Source organism: Etheostoma spectabile, chromosome 9, assembly GCF_008692095.1.
Source record: "Etheostoma spectabile isolate EspeVRDwgs_2016 chromosome 9, UIUC_Espe_1.0, whole genome shotgun sequence".
In the NCBI taxonomy this organism is placed as follows: Eukaryota; Metazoa; Chordata; class Actinopteri; order Perciformes; family Percidae; genus Etheostoma; species Etheostoma spectabile.
Window position 1 is genome coordinate 34,265,052 of NC_045741.1, and position 18,520 is coordinate 34,283,571.

At 40.2% G+C, this 18,520-nt stretch overlaps 1 protein-coding gene across 2 annotated transcripts in view; it reads left to right on the plus strand.

Moving 5' to 3' along the window:
- The window catches only part of LOC116695435 (guanine nucleotide-binding protein G(q) subunit alpha), a 40,327-nt gene that overhangs the window by 15,444 nt on the left and 6,363 nt on the right, over positions 1 to 18,520 (plus strand). Inside the window, exons 2-6 of one of the 2 annotated variants that reach the window (XM_032525691.1) lie at positions 9,050 to 9,234; positions 9,992 to 10,146; positions 11,251 to 11,379; positions 15,491 to 15,620; positions 17,995 to 18,148. In XM_032525691.1, the coding sequence (XP_032381582.1) occupies positions 9,050 to 9,234; positions 9,992 to 10,146; positions 11,251 to 11,379; positions 15,491 to 15,620; positions 17,995 to 18,148 (753 nt within the window). Of the gene's footprint in view, positions 1 to 9,049; positions 9,235 to 9,991; positions 10,147 to 11,250; positions 11,380 to 11,957; positions 12,087 to 15,490; positions 15,621 to 17,994; positions 18,149 to 18,520 lie in introns of both variants that reach the window. The other variant, XM_032525690.1, reaches the window with a different exon arrangement.

Sequence of the window (18,520 nt, forward strand, 5' to 3'; positions counted from 1 at the left end):
TGACCGTTTCTTTTTGCACTGAAACATTATTACAAAAGCGGTTGGGATTAAAATGAGCCATTTCTTGTAAATAAATCTTGATTAGAAATATATTTCAGCGGCACTTCAGGTCAATTTGTACACAAGCGACAAGACTTTTTTCAGGGACTGTACAGTAAAACCTTGGTTCAGTGGGAAGTACAGCTGTTCAAGAACAGTTCTAGTTTTTTTGAGTAAATGGGAACCAAAATAGGCAAAAGGATTGAATTGACCTCTAAATCCTTTAGAAGGTAAAGTATGCCAGTGATTTCTTTTTTCTAAACTGGAAGAGAGATCCTGTGCCCCGCTCTCTGTCTGTTTCTCATTCTTTTTCTCAGCATAGATCTAGATGTGCTCTTATAGTACACTTGCTCAACACAGACACATTAAAAACATTCAAATGCAGCACAGGAAAGCATCTGGTCCTCCTTCGTCCCACTACCGTCATTAAGACAGTCTTTGAAGTAAGTAGATGAAGATATAGCTGTAAATGAGGTGACATGGACGGTTAGTATGGGGTATCTAGTTGGAGCCTGGTGCCCACGAGTCCATCTGCTTCATTTTGAATTAGGAGATGGATGTGTTTTTAATTTTAAGGTCCATTCAAGTTTTGTAAAGATGATGATGTGGGCCAAACATATGTATCAGAAGCAGAATATTTTACACTTTTAGGACAAATTTATAATTTTCAACAGACTTACTCCAGCATTTGTTAAAGTGTGTTATTTTTCTCCTGCAAATTATTGTAAATAAGCAACCAATTTATTAGCTGGAGCAAAGGACTGAAAATTAAAAACCTGCAACACAATACATGAGCTGTGCAATAGATGTAACATGTGACGTGTAGAGCTGGGTACTGAACTTCTAAACTTTTAGGCACCGACTGAATTGCCCCAATGATGTGCACAGATGGGATATATTTACAGGAGCACCTTACAGTGCAAATGCAGGAACGCCTGACAATCTAATGCAATAAAACCACAAACAGCCAATTGCAACAGTGTTGAAATATAATCCTGTTCAAATATCAAATATGTAATTGAACATACATTTTATTCCAAGTAGAGCTGAGGCAAGTGGTCGATAATTGATCTAGCCGATCAATAGTAAATTAGGTAATTGTTCTTTCTTCTTCTCAGATGTTAATATTTGGTGGTTTTCTTAGTTTTTAATGATGGCAAATTGAATATATTTTAGTTTTTGACTGTTGGTGAGCAAAAAAAAAGGCAATTGAAGACCACTCTTTGAACTCTCACTATTTTGTTACTTTTTATAGACCAAAGGATTAGTCAGTTAATCAGTTAATTTTCAGTATAATCTACAAAAAAAATTGTCAGATGCTGCTTTTCTACTACTAAGAACTGCTAAGAAATGATGTTCTAACATAAAGTCGTTACTCTCCACCGTCTTGTTGCTGCCATCCACCTATAACTAATTTCTTTTTATTTTATATGTCCCATGTGGTCTTGTCTCTGTAGCTGTACATGTAACCAGTGGGAGAAGGTTTGGCGGAGGTGGATGGCTTCAGTGTTGTGACTGGAGCAGTAACATGGGAAATGAATATGAAACAAATGTTCTCTCTCACACACACACACACACACACACCCTCTTCTCAAGCATGCAGGAGTTACTGTATCCATAGCAGCTGTACTCTGAAGCCTCTGCCAATCCAAGTATTATTGTGACACTGCCTCCATGCATACACTCAAGTCAGACAAATAGTGTTTTTAGTCTCTGCTCATCGGTCAGCCTTTCGATGAGACAGAAACTAAGTAACCCAGGGATCTAAAAGTTCCTTAAGTACATTTGTGTTTCCACGACATCTCAAGAACCACAAAGACAGAGCAAATTATACAGACAACGGAACAGCAATGGCTTTGTTTCTTAGGACATTTATGTAGTGTTTTTTGTACTGCACTGTAATGCAAGTGTGATGTTTCCCTTTTTAGCAAGGAATTCTTTCTCCCTGTTCTGTTAATGACGTGCCTTGTTGTTTTGAATCAAATATACTGACGAGTGTGGCCGGGTTGGTCAGTGGGTAGAGCAGGCGCACGTTAACATAGAGGTTTATGCCTTGACGCGGAAGTCCAAGGTTTGAATCCAACCTGTGATAATTTTCCGCACGTCTTCCCCCTCTCTCTTCCCTTTTTCACCTACCTGTCCTATCCAATAAAGGCTGAAAAGCCCAAAACAATTCTTTGAAAAGAAAACAAAACATGCTGACAAGTGAATGAAAAAATAGTGGAATAGAGTTCCAGAGACTTTGGAGAATCTACGCGAAGAAGCACTGAAGCTTGTTCGTGATCCCACACTCCAACGCTTTATGTTTAATTTGAATTTTTCATTTCCCTTTGCTCACTGACTCTCACTCTTTCACCCTTTTTTAAAACCTGTAGGGAAGTCTGCTAAATTTATGTTGTTATACACATTAAAAGAAATCACCATCCCTAATCATATCATCATTGGGGAAGCATTTAGATTTTCATATTCAGATAATTTAACACAGCAAAACCACAATGTACAAATGCCTCATTACATGTAAAAGTCCCGGGTTCAAAACCTTACTTAAGTACAGAAGTGTTAACAGACCAATTCATTTAAACTTTAGACCGTTGGTTAGTTTAATCTGTGACAGTGTATCACAAGCTCCCTTTGTAAGATTGTTGTAGGTTCTATAGCGGTCATAGAAATGCAGTGGAATGAAAAGTACATCATGTTCCCTTGAACGGAAATACTCAAGTAAAGTGCCTCAAAATTGTAAGTAAGGACAGTACTGACGTAACTATATTTTGTTACTGCCCCCAATAAGTAACACAATATTGATACAATGCTTGGTTGAGGTCTGAATAAACGCTATAAACAAGTTGTGGCAGAACTGGGTAGGGAGCAGGAACCTTTTGGGATGCATTGCAAAAAACTACGACTCAGGAACTAAACTCAGTGCTCCTACGGTCAAAATGCATGTTAAGTTCCTAAAAGAAAAATTAAAATAAGTCCCAGGAGAATGTTCTGCGGGCAAAAATAACCACCAGACAGTCATTCAGTTCCTGTACAGTCAGCCAGGCCTTCAACACACCTTCCCCAACACTGAGCTGAAGTGGACATAGCTTCCTGTTTGATGTGCTTAGGGAGGTTTTAAGGAATCATTTACTTAGAGCTCCCTTCTCCTCCACTCTGTCACACTTTGCACCTCCTTCCTTTCCCTCTTGTCTCCTCGACTCTCTCTTGTTCTTTCCCCTTCAATGTGGATGCCAAACTCTGCGTCAAGTTATTACTCTTTTACTCCATGCAAACCCCAGCTGAAATGTGTGCCGTGGCCTCCAGCTGGCTGGACCCACTGAAACGGATCTGTTTCAACAGATTTTTTTTTCCTCTTCTTGTGAGTTAATGGTTATTTAGCAGAATGACTAATACCCCGTTCAGTGCATGTTGCGGGCAGAGTGACACAGTGCTCCCCCGGTTAACGGTCACGGCTGTGTGATTATCGGGCTTCTCCTCATCCTGCTCCCTCCAGCTTTGCTGTGTCGAAGATTTCAAAATTGTTCAAGGCCTCTGGTAAGCCTGTATGGTCTGTATGGCACCCTAATGTGAAGCTTCGAATTTATCAGCTTTTTATATGAACGCACAAATTCATGTGGATGTTGAGGAACCAGTTTCCAAACATGTGCGTCGGTGTTAGACCTCAGAGAGTAGTTTTTTTGTTTTAAAGGTGGAGCCCCACACCACATCTTCTGGGATTATCTGAAGTTGGAGACTACAAAGAGTTTGTAAATTGGCCATAAACAGTTACTTGAATTTGTCTGTCATATTCGGTGTCGGTCCTTACCGACACCTGTTCCTGAATCATCTTCTCTCCAGTTAGTCAATTTTGTTGGTGTCTTTGTGGGGTCTTCTTCTTCACCCTCATTGTTTGGAAACTTCCAGTAGTGATAGCCACAACGTCATCAACGTGCCCACTCGTTTGCTGTGAATTATCTGGACTACTGTCTGAATTAAATAATGCCCATTAAAGCTGTTTGAACCTTATAATAAACTGAATACCTAACTGTAAAATTTAAATACTTCCATCGCACCGACATATTTTATTTGAAAAGTATCTCTCTGAATTCATAGTTGATTTAAAGTTGTGCAATTTCAAAAATATTAGGGGTTCACAAATTCAGATAGAAAGTTCAAGTATGCAGTAATTCCCATAGGCTGAGTGTAGAGGACTGGCTGAGGACGTTGTGGGGATTAAGAAATGCTAAAGTTGCATGTTTGACTGGGCTCTGTGGAGACGTACTGAAGCTGTTGCTTTCTGCCATGTATTTGAGTCCAGTACAGTAGTTGCCATGGGAACTAGCATTACCCCTCAGGAGTAGCTTCAGTGAATGTACAGTAGCTTGTCCATGAGAAATGCTTCTCTTGGATTTTCCAGTTAGTCACGAGAATAATGGGGTCTGTTGAATTAAGCTGATCATGCCTGCAAGACATGCCCCCTCTTCTCTGGTTGTGTGTTTGTAAAATTCAAACACACACACACACACACACTCAATTAAACAACACAGCTGATGTATCTATCCCATGTTAACCTGTTAACCTTCATCATTTCTCTGCTTGGAAATTCTGTAAGTAGAGAAAATGTACTCATGTCTAATATTTTTCTTTTCTTACTCCGTCACATCCCAGTAACACCACTCCCTTCCTTTCAGCTCTTTAGTCGATGAGAAAGTGAACTCTCCTGTGTCTTAACAATTGCTATTTATGTACCTCTCTCAAAGACATACTCTGTCTGAAGGGAAAGCTCCACTGTCAACCTGCTTTCTACAGTGTAAGATCCTGCCTGGTTCGAGGACAGGGGGTGCTCATCTGTCATTGACACTCAAACTTGACTCTCGTCATCCTTGGAAGACATTTTAGTTACTTTGCCTTGGGAAAACCAGCTGTACTTTATCACTCTAAGCACATTCCATTATCTAATCAATCACTGCAATTCTGCCTACACAATGTGGCTGTAAAAATGATCAGTGTCACTTGTTGTTTTTTTTCCTTTTTTCCCAATTTGGTATTGCCAGTAGTGGGCAACTTTCCTTTCACTTTTAAGTCACTCTATTAGACGCAATGGAGGCTATAGACTACCATGTGTGTTTCACATCTGTCTTTGGCTCTACTGATGGTTATGTTGGTCTCTCCACTGTTTCGGTTCACCACTTTGGTCCAGACTGAAATATCTCAACACTTCCAAAGATGTTTTGTTCAAATATTCATGGTGTCCAGAGGATGAATCCTACCAACTTTTCCTTCGAGCAACACCATGAGAAATTTCTTGACAACTGTTCAATGGATTGCCAAAATTTTAATTTGTCCAACACTTTGGTTTATGACTAAAAATTAGAGGTGGATCTTGCGATATTAGAACATGATATTTCTTACGTTGGTACTACTGAGGACTGAGTCACATTAAATCAAGCCGTACCAACTGTCCGTACCTGAGAGTGCGTGCACTTTTCTGTCCTCTGCACGTTTTGCAGAGGGCCGAGCTCAGCTCTGAAACCCAAACACAGAGGTACGGTGAAGATGTCGCCTCGCTACTAGTTTAAGTCCCAGTGAGTCACAGCAATGCCGGTAAAGCTGTCACGAATGTGGTTACATGTTTCAAAACTTCACGCAGGCAGCGTTTGCTGCAATATAATATAATAGCAAGATTGCGTTGGATTTAACTTTACACTTCTAGTACAGACGGGCACAACGGTGTTCCCTATGGCCTGGATACAGACTGACAGGCTAAGGTTGTAGGGCAAGGCAACTTTGTTTCTAAAGCACATTCCAGCAACAAGGCAATTCAAAGTGCTTTACACAAACTTTAAAGAGCAATTAAAAGCGATCATGAAAATAAAACGGGCTAAAATAGAATAAGATCGAAACTAAAAAATAGAAGTTACTATGCAGTGTGAGAAATTAATAATTATTGGATTTAACAGGTTGCAGGGAGGGGAGAGAAAGGTGTTGTATTTTGTGTGGTGTGTAAAATGTTCTAAATGTTTTAGGTAAATAGGTTTGAAATTATTTTTACAACTGAAATAAATTTTTTGTTATTACAGAGGCAAAGTACCGGGAAAAAGGTACCGTTGGGTACCATCACCAAATTTCATAAACCGGTAAAAATGTGAACGGTACCCAACCCTACCCGCCACTTTTGAATTGTTTGTGTGGCAGCATTTTGGATTCCCGGTGGAAACGCCACAGTTATTAGCTCTGAAGACGTTAGTTGTACAGGAGAGAAGCCATTTGAGTTTGTGGCAAAACCTTTCATAGTGCTTGTTTTGAATTTTGTGAAATTGTGATACATATCTATAGAATAAAAGATTATTTTCCCCATAATATTTAGTCATTGATGTTTTCTTTAAAATAGTGATCAAATCTCGACTCGTACCCACTATCGTGTATCGTCAGGTCTTGTGTGGTCTGAGTCGTCACACCCCTACTAAACATACAAAAAAATCTCAGCTCTACTTTGTTTATTGTTAATTATGTAATGTTAGCATGCTAACACAACAAACTAAGATAGTAAACATGGTTAGCATTAGACCTGCTGCTAAGCATCATTGTAAGAATGTTAGCACGGTGATGTTAGCATTTAGCACAAAAATAAACTAGCCTCGTAGAGCCTCTAGCATGGCTGTAGGCTATAGGTACAGAGCCTACTGGTCATTGCTCTTAAGGAATTGATATATACAGCAAAATAGACATGCACGCAGTTCTGTTTATGCTACTTTAGAAGTGTGGAAGTGTTCATACACGTGTTTCAGCATATATGGAAAATGTAAAGCAAATAGGTTTTGTAAATGTTAAAAAAAAAATACTGTCAGCAATTTGAGGGGAATCACCGTGCTATCTTATACTGTCAGTCATTTGAGAGGCGTCACCCTGCTATCTTATATTTTGTGATGGGCACTTGATACATTTTAACACACAGTTTAATATACAGGAGCAGCCCTTGTTGAGATCAGTAGTACAAAGACAAAGAGTGAAAGGTAGAAAACGGAATATGTGGAGCTAAAGCTGCAGTGACTCAGACTTGAATGTTGGGAGAAGTGAGATGGAGAGATGAGTGGTGGTGAGCTGGAGCGGGGTTGTTGAGGAAGAAAATGGTTTTGGAATGGGGGTGGAAAAAAGGAGGATTGCTCTGGAGAGAGAGCTGCATCGTGAAACTAGAGATTGAGTTTGGGTTTAGAGCGCTACCTTCCCTTGTCTTTTGATTGTTCCGCTTTAGTTGATGACCACAGTGTACAAAACTCTGATGCTTTCATCCCGACTCTGGCATCCCCTAAGCCTGGAGTGGTAGTTTGAATATGTCCATATAAAGATACAGAATCTGCTGTGGAAGCTTTCTTGAAAAACGTGGTGTGTGAGGGGGATCTGTGGGGTTCTGTGGATTTCTCTCTCTGTGCGTTCAAGCAAGTTTTCTTCTCTATGACTAGGTATTTCTGTGTGTTTATGCCTGTGTGCATATGCATGGTCACTATGATACAAAATTGGACAAGTGAACTCAGTTTACCCGGCTCTTTGTTGAGCTGAGGTGAGCTGTGCAGCCCTCATGTGGTTACTCTGGGCTGCTCCACTTACCCAGGCTGTCAGTCGGGCCTCTGTAGTAACCACAGCCAAAACAATGATTATATTACATTGTTACAGTGAACATCTCAGGACACTAGAGCCAAGATGACAACAGACAATGGCTAGACCACAATTTGAAGAAATATTTGTCCATATATATTTGAGACTTTACATTCTTATCTAGAATCTCTTTACACAGGATTATGTAACTCACATTTCTTGATCACTGAAACTGCACACACATATTTGTAAGTAACACATAAGGATACTTTGAGGTTTTTTTAAACATATACACAGCAAATTTTACTTTTTTTAGTGGAACAAAAGGTCATTTAACGATAAGTGAACCAGAACCTGACACCATGTAGACGAAGGACCAGTTCAGCTAAGCAGCCTGTACTGGTAATACACAAACCCAGCGTTCCAATACCCATACTATACCATGTAGTGTGCTAGAAAAAGATTTTAGTATTTCCCAAAACATAGTATGTCCAATACAAAATGCCAAAAATACCAGGTTCTCCTACTGCATCTGTTTTTGCAGGACTCAGGCTAACATGTTTCTCTGACTATTCTGATCCACAATCCTTTGCGCTGCAGATATGAGCATGAAAGTTCAAGCCGCAATGTTAGGAAGAAGTACGATGTCCCAATTGTATGCATACTGCATGCAACCGTTTGTACTTTGTAAGGGCAGCTACAGTACATACTAAAAGAAAAAAAGTATGCAATTCAGAACTCTGCTAGAGGCTGAGTTGTCATTGAGGTCTGGCCTGCTGCCTAGGGGCATGATGGTGTGGATTCCTTCACAGCCTTGTGTATCAGCAGCAGGTTGGAGGTGGATCAACCAGGCCAGCCTTTTGCAAAGACCAGCTTCTTTACCGCAGAAATATGAGTTACATAAAAAGGCTACAATTTGACCAAATTAGTTTTGTTGACTTTGTTGGGAACAACTTACTTACTGCTTGTTTGCTCTTAAAAACACATTTGCTGACTACATTTGTGTGAAAGAGCTCTTACATGATACTATCTATTGTATTTGTAATGTATTTGTTGGACAAGGGTGGATGGATTGCAGCTACTTTGGGGTGGTATTGACCCATTTTTTTTTAAAGAAAATGTCAGAGTTGATTTCTCATATACTTGTCCTTCTGTTAATTTTTAATCATCATTTAGCAGGTTTCACATCAGACTCTAATTTTCCCAATTTGTCTGCACACAAGAATTATCACCACGTCTCATTTCAGTTTTTTCTTTTCTTTCCAGTTCCTGGTCAGTAGTACTGTAGGATACTAAAACTTTGTCTTGTTCCCAGGTCATGTCAAGGGTGGGATGACAACTGTCGTACCTTTTCACACAGTCCACAGTTTCCTGCGTCCATTTTATGACCCGTTTTCAGTTGTCGCCTAACCCCTGTATCTTGTCATCTTTTTTACAGGTACTGGAGAGAGTGGCAAGAGCACCTTCATCAAGCAGATGAGAATAATCCATGGGTCAGGCTACACAGATGAGGATAAGAAGGGCTTCACCAAATTGGTCTACCAGAACATCTTCACCTCAATGCAGGCCATGATCCGTGCAACGGAGACCCTCAAGATCCCGTACAAGTACGAACAGAACAAGGTGTGTACTGTGTGTAGTGTGTGTAGTGTGTGTAGTGTGTGTAGTGTGTGTGTGTAGTGTGTGTGTAGTGTGTGTGTGTGTGTGTGTGTGTACTATTAGTGTGTACTAATAAGGTGACTATATGATATGATATACTATATGTTATTGAAGTGCATATCCCCATCTAAATACTTTGTTATACTTGCTTGTTTGCAAAGCGCATACATTGCTGTGCAGCCACTGAAATTACTTAATTATTGAAATAGTTAAAGACCCTGAAACTTAGTTTCTTACTATGAGTAATACCATCCTACAGGAACACATTATTTTCCGCAGAAGTTGTGCAAACAGTTGGTTATTTCACATTTTCGATTTCTAAATTTCTTTATATTCTCTTTAAATGTCTGGCCACTGTTGTCAGCTAGCCAGAAACCAGCGTGCAAACCAGTGCGACAATAACTACATTCAAATAAATCCTAAATAAATAAACTGCTGTTGTAGAGTGAACCGTGCTTCTGATAATAACTCATCATAACTGAATCCAGGCCACATGCTATGTATTCTAGAAAAAGGAGTTTAATGTGGGGCTATGTATGTAGCAGGTATACTTCTAAGAATGTTGCATTTTCACGATAAAAATATATTGTATTCCGTTAGTTTTTAGTCATAATTGACTAAGAAAGCACCTGACACCATCCACTCTGAGATTTGGAGGCCACTAATTAAAATACTCAATTACTAAATTGACATGTACTTTTTTGTTTCCTTGTTCTCCTAGAATAATGCCCAGGTGGTACGGGAGGTGGACGTGGAGAAGATTTCATCATTCGAGCAGCCGTACACAAGTGCGATAAAGATGCTTTGGGCTGACCCTGGCATCCAGGAGGCCTACGATCGCAGGAGAGAGTACCAGCTCTCCGACTCAACCAAATAGTATGTCTACGGCCTTTTAAAGGAGAATTCCAGTCAACTTTAACCCGTAGCTCTGTTGTTTGTAAATTTGGAGTGCTGTCAGTAGCAAGAAAAATTAAAACAAATTGTAACCAAACGATATGCAGTTATTCCTTCCAAGTCAAAACAACGAATTTGACTACAGTAGATGTGACAGAAAGTTGTGTTAATTCAGCCAGTGCACATTCCTCTGTTTATTTCCTGTTTTCCGGTGAAGTCCACTCTAGTCAAAACACGCCTTTCTGTCACATCTACTGCAGTCAAATTTGCTGTGTTCACTCGGAAGGAATAACTGCACATGGCTAGGCACATGTAATGACATTTTGAGCATGTTTCGAGGCTGAAAACAAGTTTAAAACTTGCCCTGTTCAAGCCTGTTGGGTGCTAACTCTAGCAGGAGGATAACTCTGTGTAGGCAACAGCGAATGTTTTCACTCTTCTTGCTACTGACAGCACTCCAAATTTACAAACAACAGAATTACGTGTTGAAAACGACCGGAATTCTCCTTTAATCTACTAGAATAAGGATGATTTACTTTGTGTAGAAGCAGGATCACTGTGCAACTGTGACCTCTAAGATATCTAATGCAAAGTGATGAACTGGGTAAACAACAGTTTGTATAGTAAAGACGTGAGGAATGAAATTTAAAACACACATTTAAAAAGTTGTCTGTAGACCTTTTTCAGCAGTTTTCTACCTGCAACAATATGCACTCGACCTGAGGAAGGGAAGAGAGTTCAGTCAGACGGAGAGAGCCGGGGAAAAGGAGGATGTCTGTTGGCAGGTTTATAAATGACTGCTAATAATATCGGAGCTAATTCCAACCTGCATTAATCCATTTCAGATGAATATGCTCCTTTTAAAAAGTTGAGCATTTTGGAGGGTGAATTAAAGGATGTTATATGCAAGTAGATGTATAAGATACTGCTGGCTATATGCATCTTTAAGTGTTTTGTAATTGTGTTGTGGTTTTGAGAGAAAGCCATTGTTTGTGTCTGCTCATTGCATATGCATTTATTTGATCTCGTACTGTTGAGACTGGTGGTTTGCCCATCTTTGTCATATGTTCCCCTCCCCTTCCACAGTTACCTTAACGATTTAGAACGAATAGCATCCGCTGGGTACGTGCCCACTCAGCAGGACGTGCTGCGGGTGCGAGTGCCTACCACTGGCATCATTGAGTACCCATTTGACCTAGAGAATATTATCTTCAGGTACTGGTCTCAAGTGCTTCCGATAATGTTGCTGGTTAGCTAGCTGCTCAACAGCTGGTCAGCCAGCTGGAAACCGCCGATGCCGCTATCTCCATCTACCCTGTGCTGCACAGCAGGGCTCAGCACTTTAACACATCCCTGATGGTACACTCTCAAAGACTGGCCTAAAGTACAGGCCCCAACCCTCCTGCCAATTCTCACTAGAAAGGTGGCAATTCTTATTTTCACCCAGGCAGTGAAAGTTGGCCTTTTGAGTGCTAAATCAAAATTCAAAATACCTGCTTCCCTAAACCTTGACAGTGAGGAGGAGTGAGGGGGTGCAGAGAATAAGATTGAGGAATGTTTTGTCTTTGGGAGCTGGGCTGCCATCAAGGATGAAGCTAAATTTCTAAGAAAAGATTTGGGGGTAGAGGTGCAAATTGTCACCTAATACCCTCATAACTCTTGGGAATGGTTTTCTTTGGTTACGTCTGGACTGATCCACTTGCTTTTGGAGGGGGTGTATGCTGTATCTGCTGTTATGCTTCACTTTCTCCTTCCTCCCTCTTGCTGTCTTTTGTTGTCCTTCCTGTCTCTAGCTATCTAAGTGATCTGGATCGTATTGCTGAACCGTCCTATCTACCAACCCAACAGGACGTGCTTAGGGTTCGAATCCCAACCACTGGGATCATAGAATACCCTTTCGACTTGCAAAGCATCATTTTCAGGTAGAAGAAGAACTAAAGTACTTTGACTAACCACACTTCTGTTTTCATTTTAAAATCAAAAAGGCCATGTTAAGTCTGAATCAACATGTTTAAATGTCACCTACAACAATGTTTTATTTCCCCATTTGTCTGAAAATGTCTCCAATCCATTCTGTTGTTTGCAGTATATGTAATGTGCAATTTTACAGTAGAATCTACCAGAGCTGTAATAAAGTCGTAGATCATAAAGGCAGTTTTTTCCCTTAATAGTTTTTCTTTGTAGTACAGACACAGCCTCCGGGACTTGGCACAGAGACAGTCTTAGGACCCGCCACCAGTACGTAGAGCAGCTTCCCTTCCTCCTTCTCTTGCAAAAAAGAGAGAAGATGAGGAGATAGAGTTGGACCCAGGGAACAAGAGCGATTACAGAAGAGTGTGAATCGATAGGAAGCCATCATGTCAGCCCCCTCCTACGCTTGGCAAGGCTAGAAATAACTCTGCTTGCAATGAGGTTGTGCTGAAGAGGTTCCCAGCAGCCCCGCTGCAGCTAGCCGATAGGCTCTACTCTGCTTGGCTGTGCTGCTGATGGTGAATCACTACATGCTCTCAATGACATACATTTTGTGTTAGGAGCCTGAAAATACAAATATGAAGTGGGATTGAATGTAAAGTGTCAGGTTTTATTGGAAAAAGAGCATGATTTTTGAGGTTTCTTAGTTTAGTGATTTATAAGAATGAGATGTCATACTTGATGCAGGATGAGATGTTCCTCGGGCTCAATAGTAACAAGCACATGTGGCATTATACCGCCTCTGCTAGCGGTTGACAGGGCCATGGCTGCGACAAGGAAGCCTTTCATGGACGCACATCTCCATTAGGCTTGCTTCCTTCTCTTTTAATTGGCTTTTGAAGTCACAGAAAATGTAATTTCACTTGGCTTATCCACCATAGGAGAGCTTATCGTACTAAGTAGGTCACTCATCCTTGCTAGAGGGGAAAAAAGGAGGTTGTCTGATTATTTTAGGCTTGCACTTTGGAGGACTCTATTTATCAATGCTGTCCCTTCTGGGAGACTCGCTGACTGAGTTCACCTTTGTGATGTGGGATCAAAGTTTCACTTTCTAGCTTTTGAATGATATTCAATAGAGACTTGAACTAACTCAACTGATGAGTACACTCACTTTAATTCATTGTGTGTTTTGTATTTTCAGTTGCAATTTATTTAGTATATGGACAAATCCAACAATCTGACTCTTTCCCTTTCCACCCTTTTAGATTCTTATCTAGCAGAATTAGCTCTTCAGTCTCATGCAATTGTTTTCCCTTTTTCTTAATTGTAACACTGATTTGAGGAGAAAACTCATCCAAACAAAAACATGAACGAGTTCATCCAAAAGTCGATCCACATCTCCTACCTCCAAATTAAAACCCCTATATCAAGCCTTACAAGCTCATGTTTCAATTTCTTGCAATCTGTTTGTTCCTTGATTTCCCTTTTTTTTTAATATTCAGTTTTTACTTTCCCTTTACTTTGAACTACTCCCCTTGTGGGACTTCCAATCAGTTGCTCCTCTTATATCTCTCAAATTTAGCACTAGGCACTTCTAAACAAGACATTTTATTTAAACTACTTTCTATCTCCTGCACGGGCTCTCCATTGTTTGTACACACACATATCCTTATTTTAGTTCATCGTAGTGAAGGTTTGCTCAGTCCTCTCTGTGATTCATGCAGCAGTCCTACTTTTTTGTCTCCTGGAAAAGATAGAGACAAGGTTTGTAATGGGAGAATGGGAATGGAGAGATTTCCTTCTTTATAGTGCTTTCTAGATTGAATTATTACTTTGTTATCCCTATTATTACTTCAACTTTCATGCTTTCTTCTGTTTATATTCTCAGTGCAAAAGGGGGGTTTGGCTTGGACCATGGTAGATTCCTTAGATGTTATGTTAAAGTAGCGGCAGGGCTTTAACAATTCCAAATGTTGCTGTACAATTAATTGTCACAGAAATAATTGAGATTCAAAATATAATTGTTTCTGTCCGTCAAATTTTTAAAACGTTTTGGCCAAAGTGGCAAACAATAGTCCTCACTATTGGTAAAACTATGTGGCATAATTGTCATCACTGCTTCTTTACTTACATTTTTTACATTAGTCCTCTGGAGAAGAAAAAAAAAGACCAATAATAGTCTGACCAATAATCACTTATATGATTTATAATTTAGCATATTAAAACAAGATAAACAATTACCATCAAAAGTCATACGCCTTATGACCTTAGTTAATATTAGCAATTAATTGCGGTTAATCAGAATCAGAAAATGTTTTATTGCCAAGTACGTTTTTTATGAATACAAGGAGTTTGTCTTGGTGTTGTTGGTGCATGTTAGCCTGGCTTTCACCAGACCAAGCCAAGCGCAATAGATTTAGATAGGAGTCTGCTCTGTATTTTTTTTTCTGCATAAAAGGCATGACCAACAGGCATAGTTCAAATGGCTCTGTACGCAATTGGATAGTCCTTCAACCAATCAGATCAAAGATCCGGGTGACGTAGAAGCGACAGCGGCATCAACGGGTTGCTGCGCTTCGGTGGCGTTCGGTGGCCACTATGTTGAATGTAAACAAGAAGCTGCTTGGTCGCTTCTCTATCGTCATGGTGTTATACCCACCAATAGCGCACCAGGTAGATAAGCCAGTTGGTGATTGGTTCCCGCAAAATTGTGAACTGAAGCAGGAGAATTAAACGTGCAGGTTTCCAGACCGAGCTGCAGGGCGAAGTCATATTGCCGGCAGAGTGTGCACAGTTTACCCAGTCTTGGTGCATGTCACACATTCTCTAAATATATGAAGGATCAGAAGACTATAAGTATAAATTTATACACACAGTATGTATTAACTAAAAAAAACATATTAGAATAAAGTAAGTTAAGTAAAAAGGAACGGTACAGCAGAGTAAGTACAGGGGCATGGAGAGCCAGAAGTGGTGTGTGGAGAGGGTCAGGGTGGGTTGATAGAGCTAGTGGCAGAGGGGAGTGACTTTAAGAGACCGCAATTATGTCAAAAAAAATTACGATTAGATAATAATGTAATAGTTGTTACAGGCCTAAGTAATAGCACACACTAGCCTTGAAATATATTGATTATCCACCTTTGGACACAAAGCTTGGTGAAAATGGAAAACATAGGTGACAAGATGAATGCCTCTTTGCACTGATACATTTTCTACTTCATTCATGCAGTGTTCCGGTCTTCCTAGCTCTTTGAGATAATGTTTGAAATGCATGCTTACATTATGTGCCACTAATTCTGAAGTTAAACAAGACACCACGAGTGAAAGATTTAGAGCTAATTGTCATTTCTTTTGTGTGATTCTTTCTGCCCTCTGTTTGGCGGCGCTCCATCTCACCTCATCATGTTCCAATCAGGATGGTGGATGTGGGGGGTCAGAGGTCTGAGAGGAGGAAGTGGATCCACTGCTTTGAGAACGTCACCTCCATCATGTTTCTGGTGGCGCTCAGCGAGTACGACCAGGTCCTGGTGGAATCGGACAACGAGGTGAGACGTCGACACAGAAATAGTTCGGATTTCTGAATAGTTGACTGCATACGCAACATGTTATCACACTATATTCATAATGAGGCTTCAAGTCTTGTCGTATGTTAACATGCCATGCATCACAAGACATTTGCACTTCACGCTTCTTAAACAGGCTGTTGAATATCTAACTGCTGGAATGGAATATTTCAATTTAAATTGCAAACATTTACATTCTTGGACAATGAGATGTAGTTCATCTGGACACATTCACAGTTTCACAGTTGCACTACTTCATATTTGTCTATTAACCATAATGACTGTGTAATGTGAAAGGTGTCTCTCGTAGGGAAGAACCGTCAGAGAATGATCAGCAGACTCTATGAAGTGTTTTAGTGAGTTTTCAGTTCATTTTGTGTGGTTTTACAGCCCGTAGCTTTAATGTTTTGGTTCATTCTCACGGCTCTCATCAACCACATTTCCAGCAGTAGTGAGCAGATGTTTTCAGTGAATACTCAGATGTACTGTACGTTAAAACTACCTACAGACAAAGTTGGTGAGTAGCTGGTGAACATGGTGGAGCATTTTAGCAGCTAATGAGCCAGATGTTTATCTCAGGAGTTGGTGGAGACCAAAAGAGATAAAAGAGAAGTGACTTACATTGGTCAGATGGCTAGAAACACGACTTCAAATGAATGCTAACGTCGGTCTGTCTGCTGGATGTTTAAATAAGAAACTGTTTGCTTACACGTTCACCTTATCAACTTTCTAATGTTACTGTTGTGTTCACAGCTTGTTAGTAGTCTCTCACAACAAACAGAAAATAGGTCTTCTATCTCTTTGCTTCACAGTTGTCCATGTCATTGGCTCTGACTGTTCAGATAGAATTATCGCTAATAAAGCTAATGTGATCAGCCATGCCCTCTGCTACTCTCCTGACAATAAGCCCTTTTTTTTCGGACCGGGTCATATGACAACTGGGTTTCATAATCCAGACCAGGCTGCCAGCTTGACTCACTATATCTGCTGTACATCACTGCAGCTTCATGGTCAACACTATCAATGTTTGTCTGCTCTGGCAGCTTTGTTTGTTAATGCACACATACTGTACTTTATCTTCACTGGGCATGCTCAAGGGTCTGGCCTTATTCTACACACAAGAACAGGAATATGTTTTCATTTTTGCAGGCTCCTGTTTATTTGCTTTTCCTGCTTGTAATGTGTCACCGGTGGTAGGCCCCACTGGACAATTTTAATGCTGTTGCTGAGCTCCGTTTCTGAGTCGAGGCTGGCCAGTGTTTAGGCATCCCAGTCTGCAGATATTATCCTGTCGTGTTGACAGGCTCGAGACGGAGACTTTGACCCTTTGGACCAATCAGTCTGACAAGACTGTTTTTTAAACATCTTTGATTTCATCGGGTCAAGTCTGGCCAGGATCATATTATGATATCACCAAGACTAAACTGTGGGAGTGATGCTGGCAAGGAGTTTAAATCAGAAAGAGGAAGAATAGTCATGTTTGACAGCAGCTTTCAGCATTCAGTAGTTTACATGAGTAGGTTTCCAACTCTACTTGCTCCACTTTTTATGTCTGCTAGACAGTTTTCGTGCCTGGATTAATTAACATAACATTAACATTTTCTGGGTTGTTTTGACAATCTTGTGTATCCTTACTGTTTCACATCCTACAACACCCTGTATCCACTGTAAATGAACTGATGCCATTCAGCTACAGTCCATCCCTATTAGCAAACTGTGTCAGAAAAAGCACTTTGTCCGACAAATACTTGTGCATTCATAGAGGGTCTCACGAAAAAATGAGCGTTTTGGCTTTGATCACAGCTAAGCTACTGTATGCAACCAATTTTAGCAACTATATAGCCTATATCTACTACATTTCATTTGCGGCATAGTTCCTGTGCCGCCCGAGGTTCCGCCGGATGTACCTCATATTCTACTTTCTTTGTGTTAGCATTCTAAACTCTAGTTGATTTGGGAAACCTCCTCTGAGCTAGTAAAATCCTCATCACATGCTCTACAGCCATTTTAATCCCAGAGCTAGCTTCCCTTCGTGCACACAGTCCACCAAAACAAGTTCCTTCCCGAGGTTATGTTGCAAAGGCACCATGGCTACGTCACCCAAGATGATTGGGATTGGTTAAAGGAAACGCCAATAAACCAGAGAACATTTTTATCCCATTGTTAACCCCAAAACACTTAGAGATAATTATGAAAATCGAATATTTACCTTGTAATATGGATCAAAACCTCCTGTTATTTATTGTGTTCACAGTGAACAACTTGAGAAGTCTTGTATATTCTGAATACATGCTAACCTTTTGTTTTTTCCTTATTCTCTCTCTCTCTCTTTCTTTTTTTCTTTCTTTCTTTGTAGAATCGTATGGAGGAGAGTAAAGCTCTTTTCAGGACCATCATCACATATCCATGGTTCCAAAACTCCTCCGTCATCCTCTTCCTCAACAAGAAGGACCTGTTGGAGGAGAAGATTATGTATTCTCACCTGGTTGACTACTTTCCAGAGTTTGATGGTGATTAGATCTTTCTGCCCTTCTACTTCAATAGATATCTTAAAGACAACACACATTGTATATAGTCTGCCTATCCCTGGATTGTTGTGTAGTGTATAACTACAATGTAGGGCTGCACGATTGTGGCCAAAATGATAATCGCGATTATTTTGATCAAAATTTTGATCGTGATTATTCTCACGATTATTTGTTGATTTTAACCAAAACAAATTTTATTGTCACATAGGCTATTTATAACTGCGAGAGGGAGTGTGATGGACGCTACTCACAGAGAGACGGCTGACTCATTATGAACGGGTCCAGCACGGGTCGAACGGCGGATACACACGTCCTGTGTATTAAACGTCTGTATCTTCACTGCGCTGCATTTTT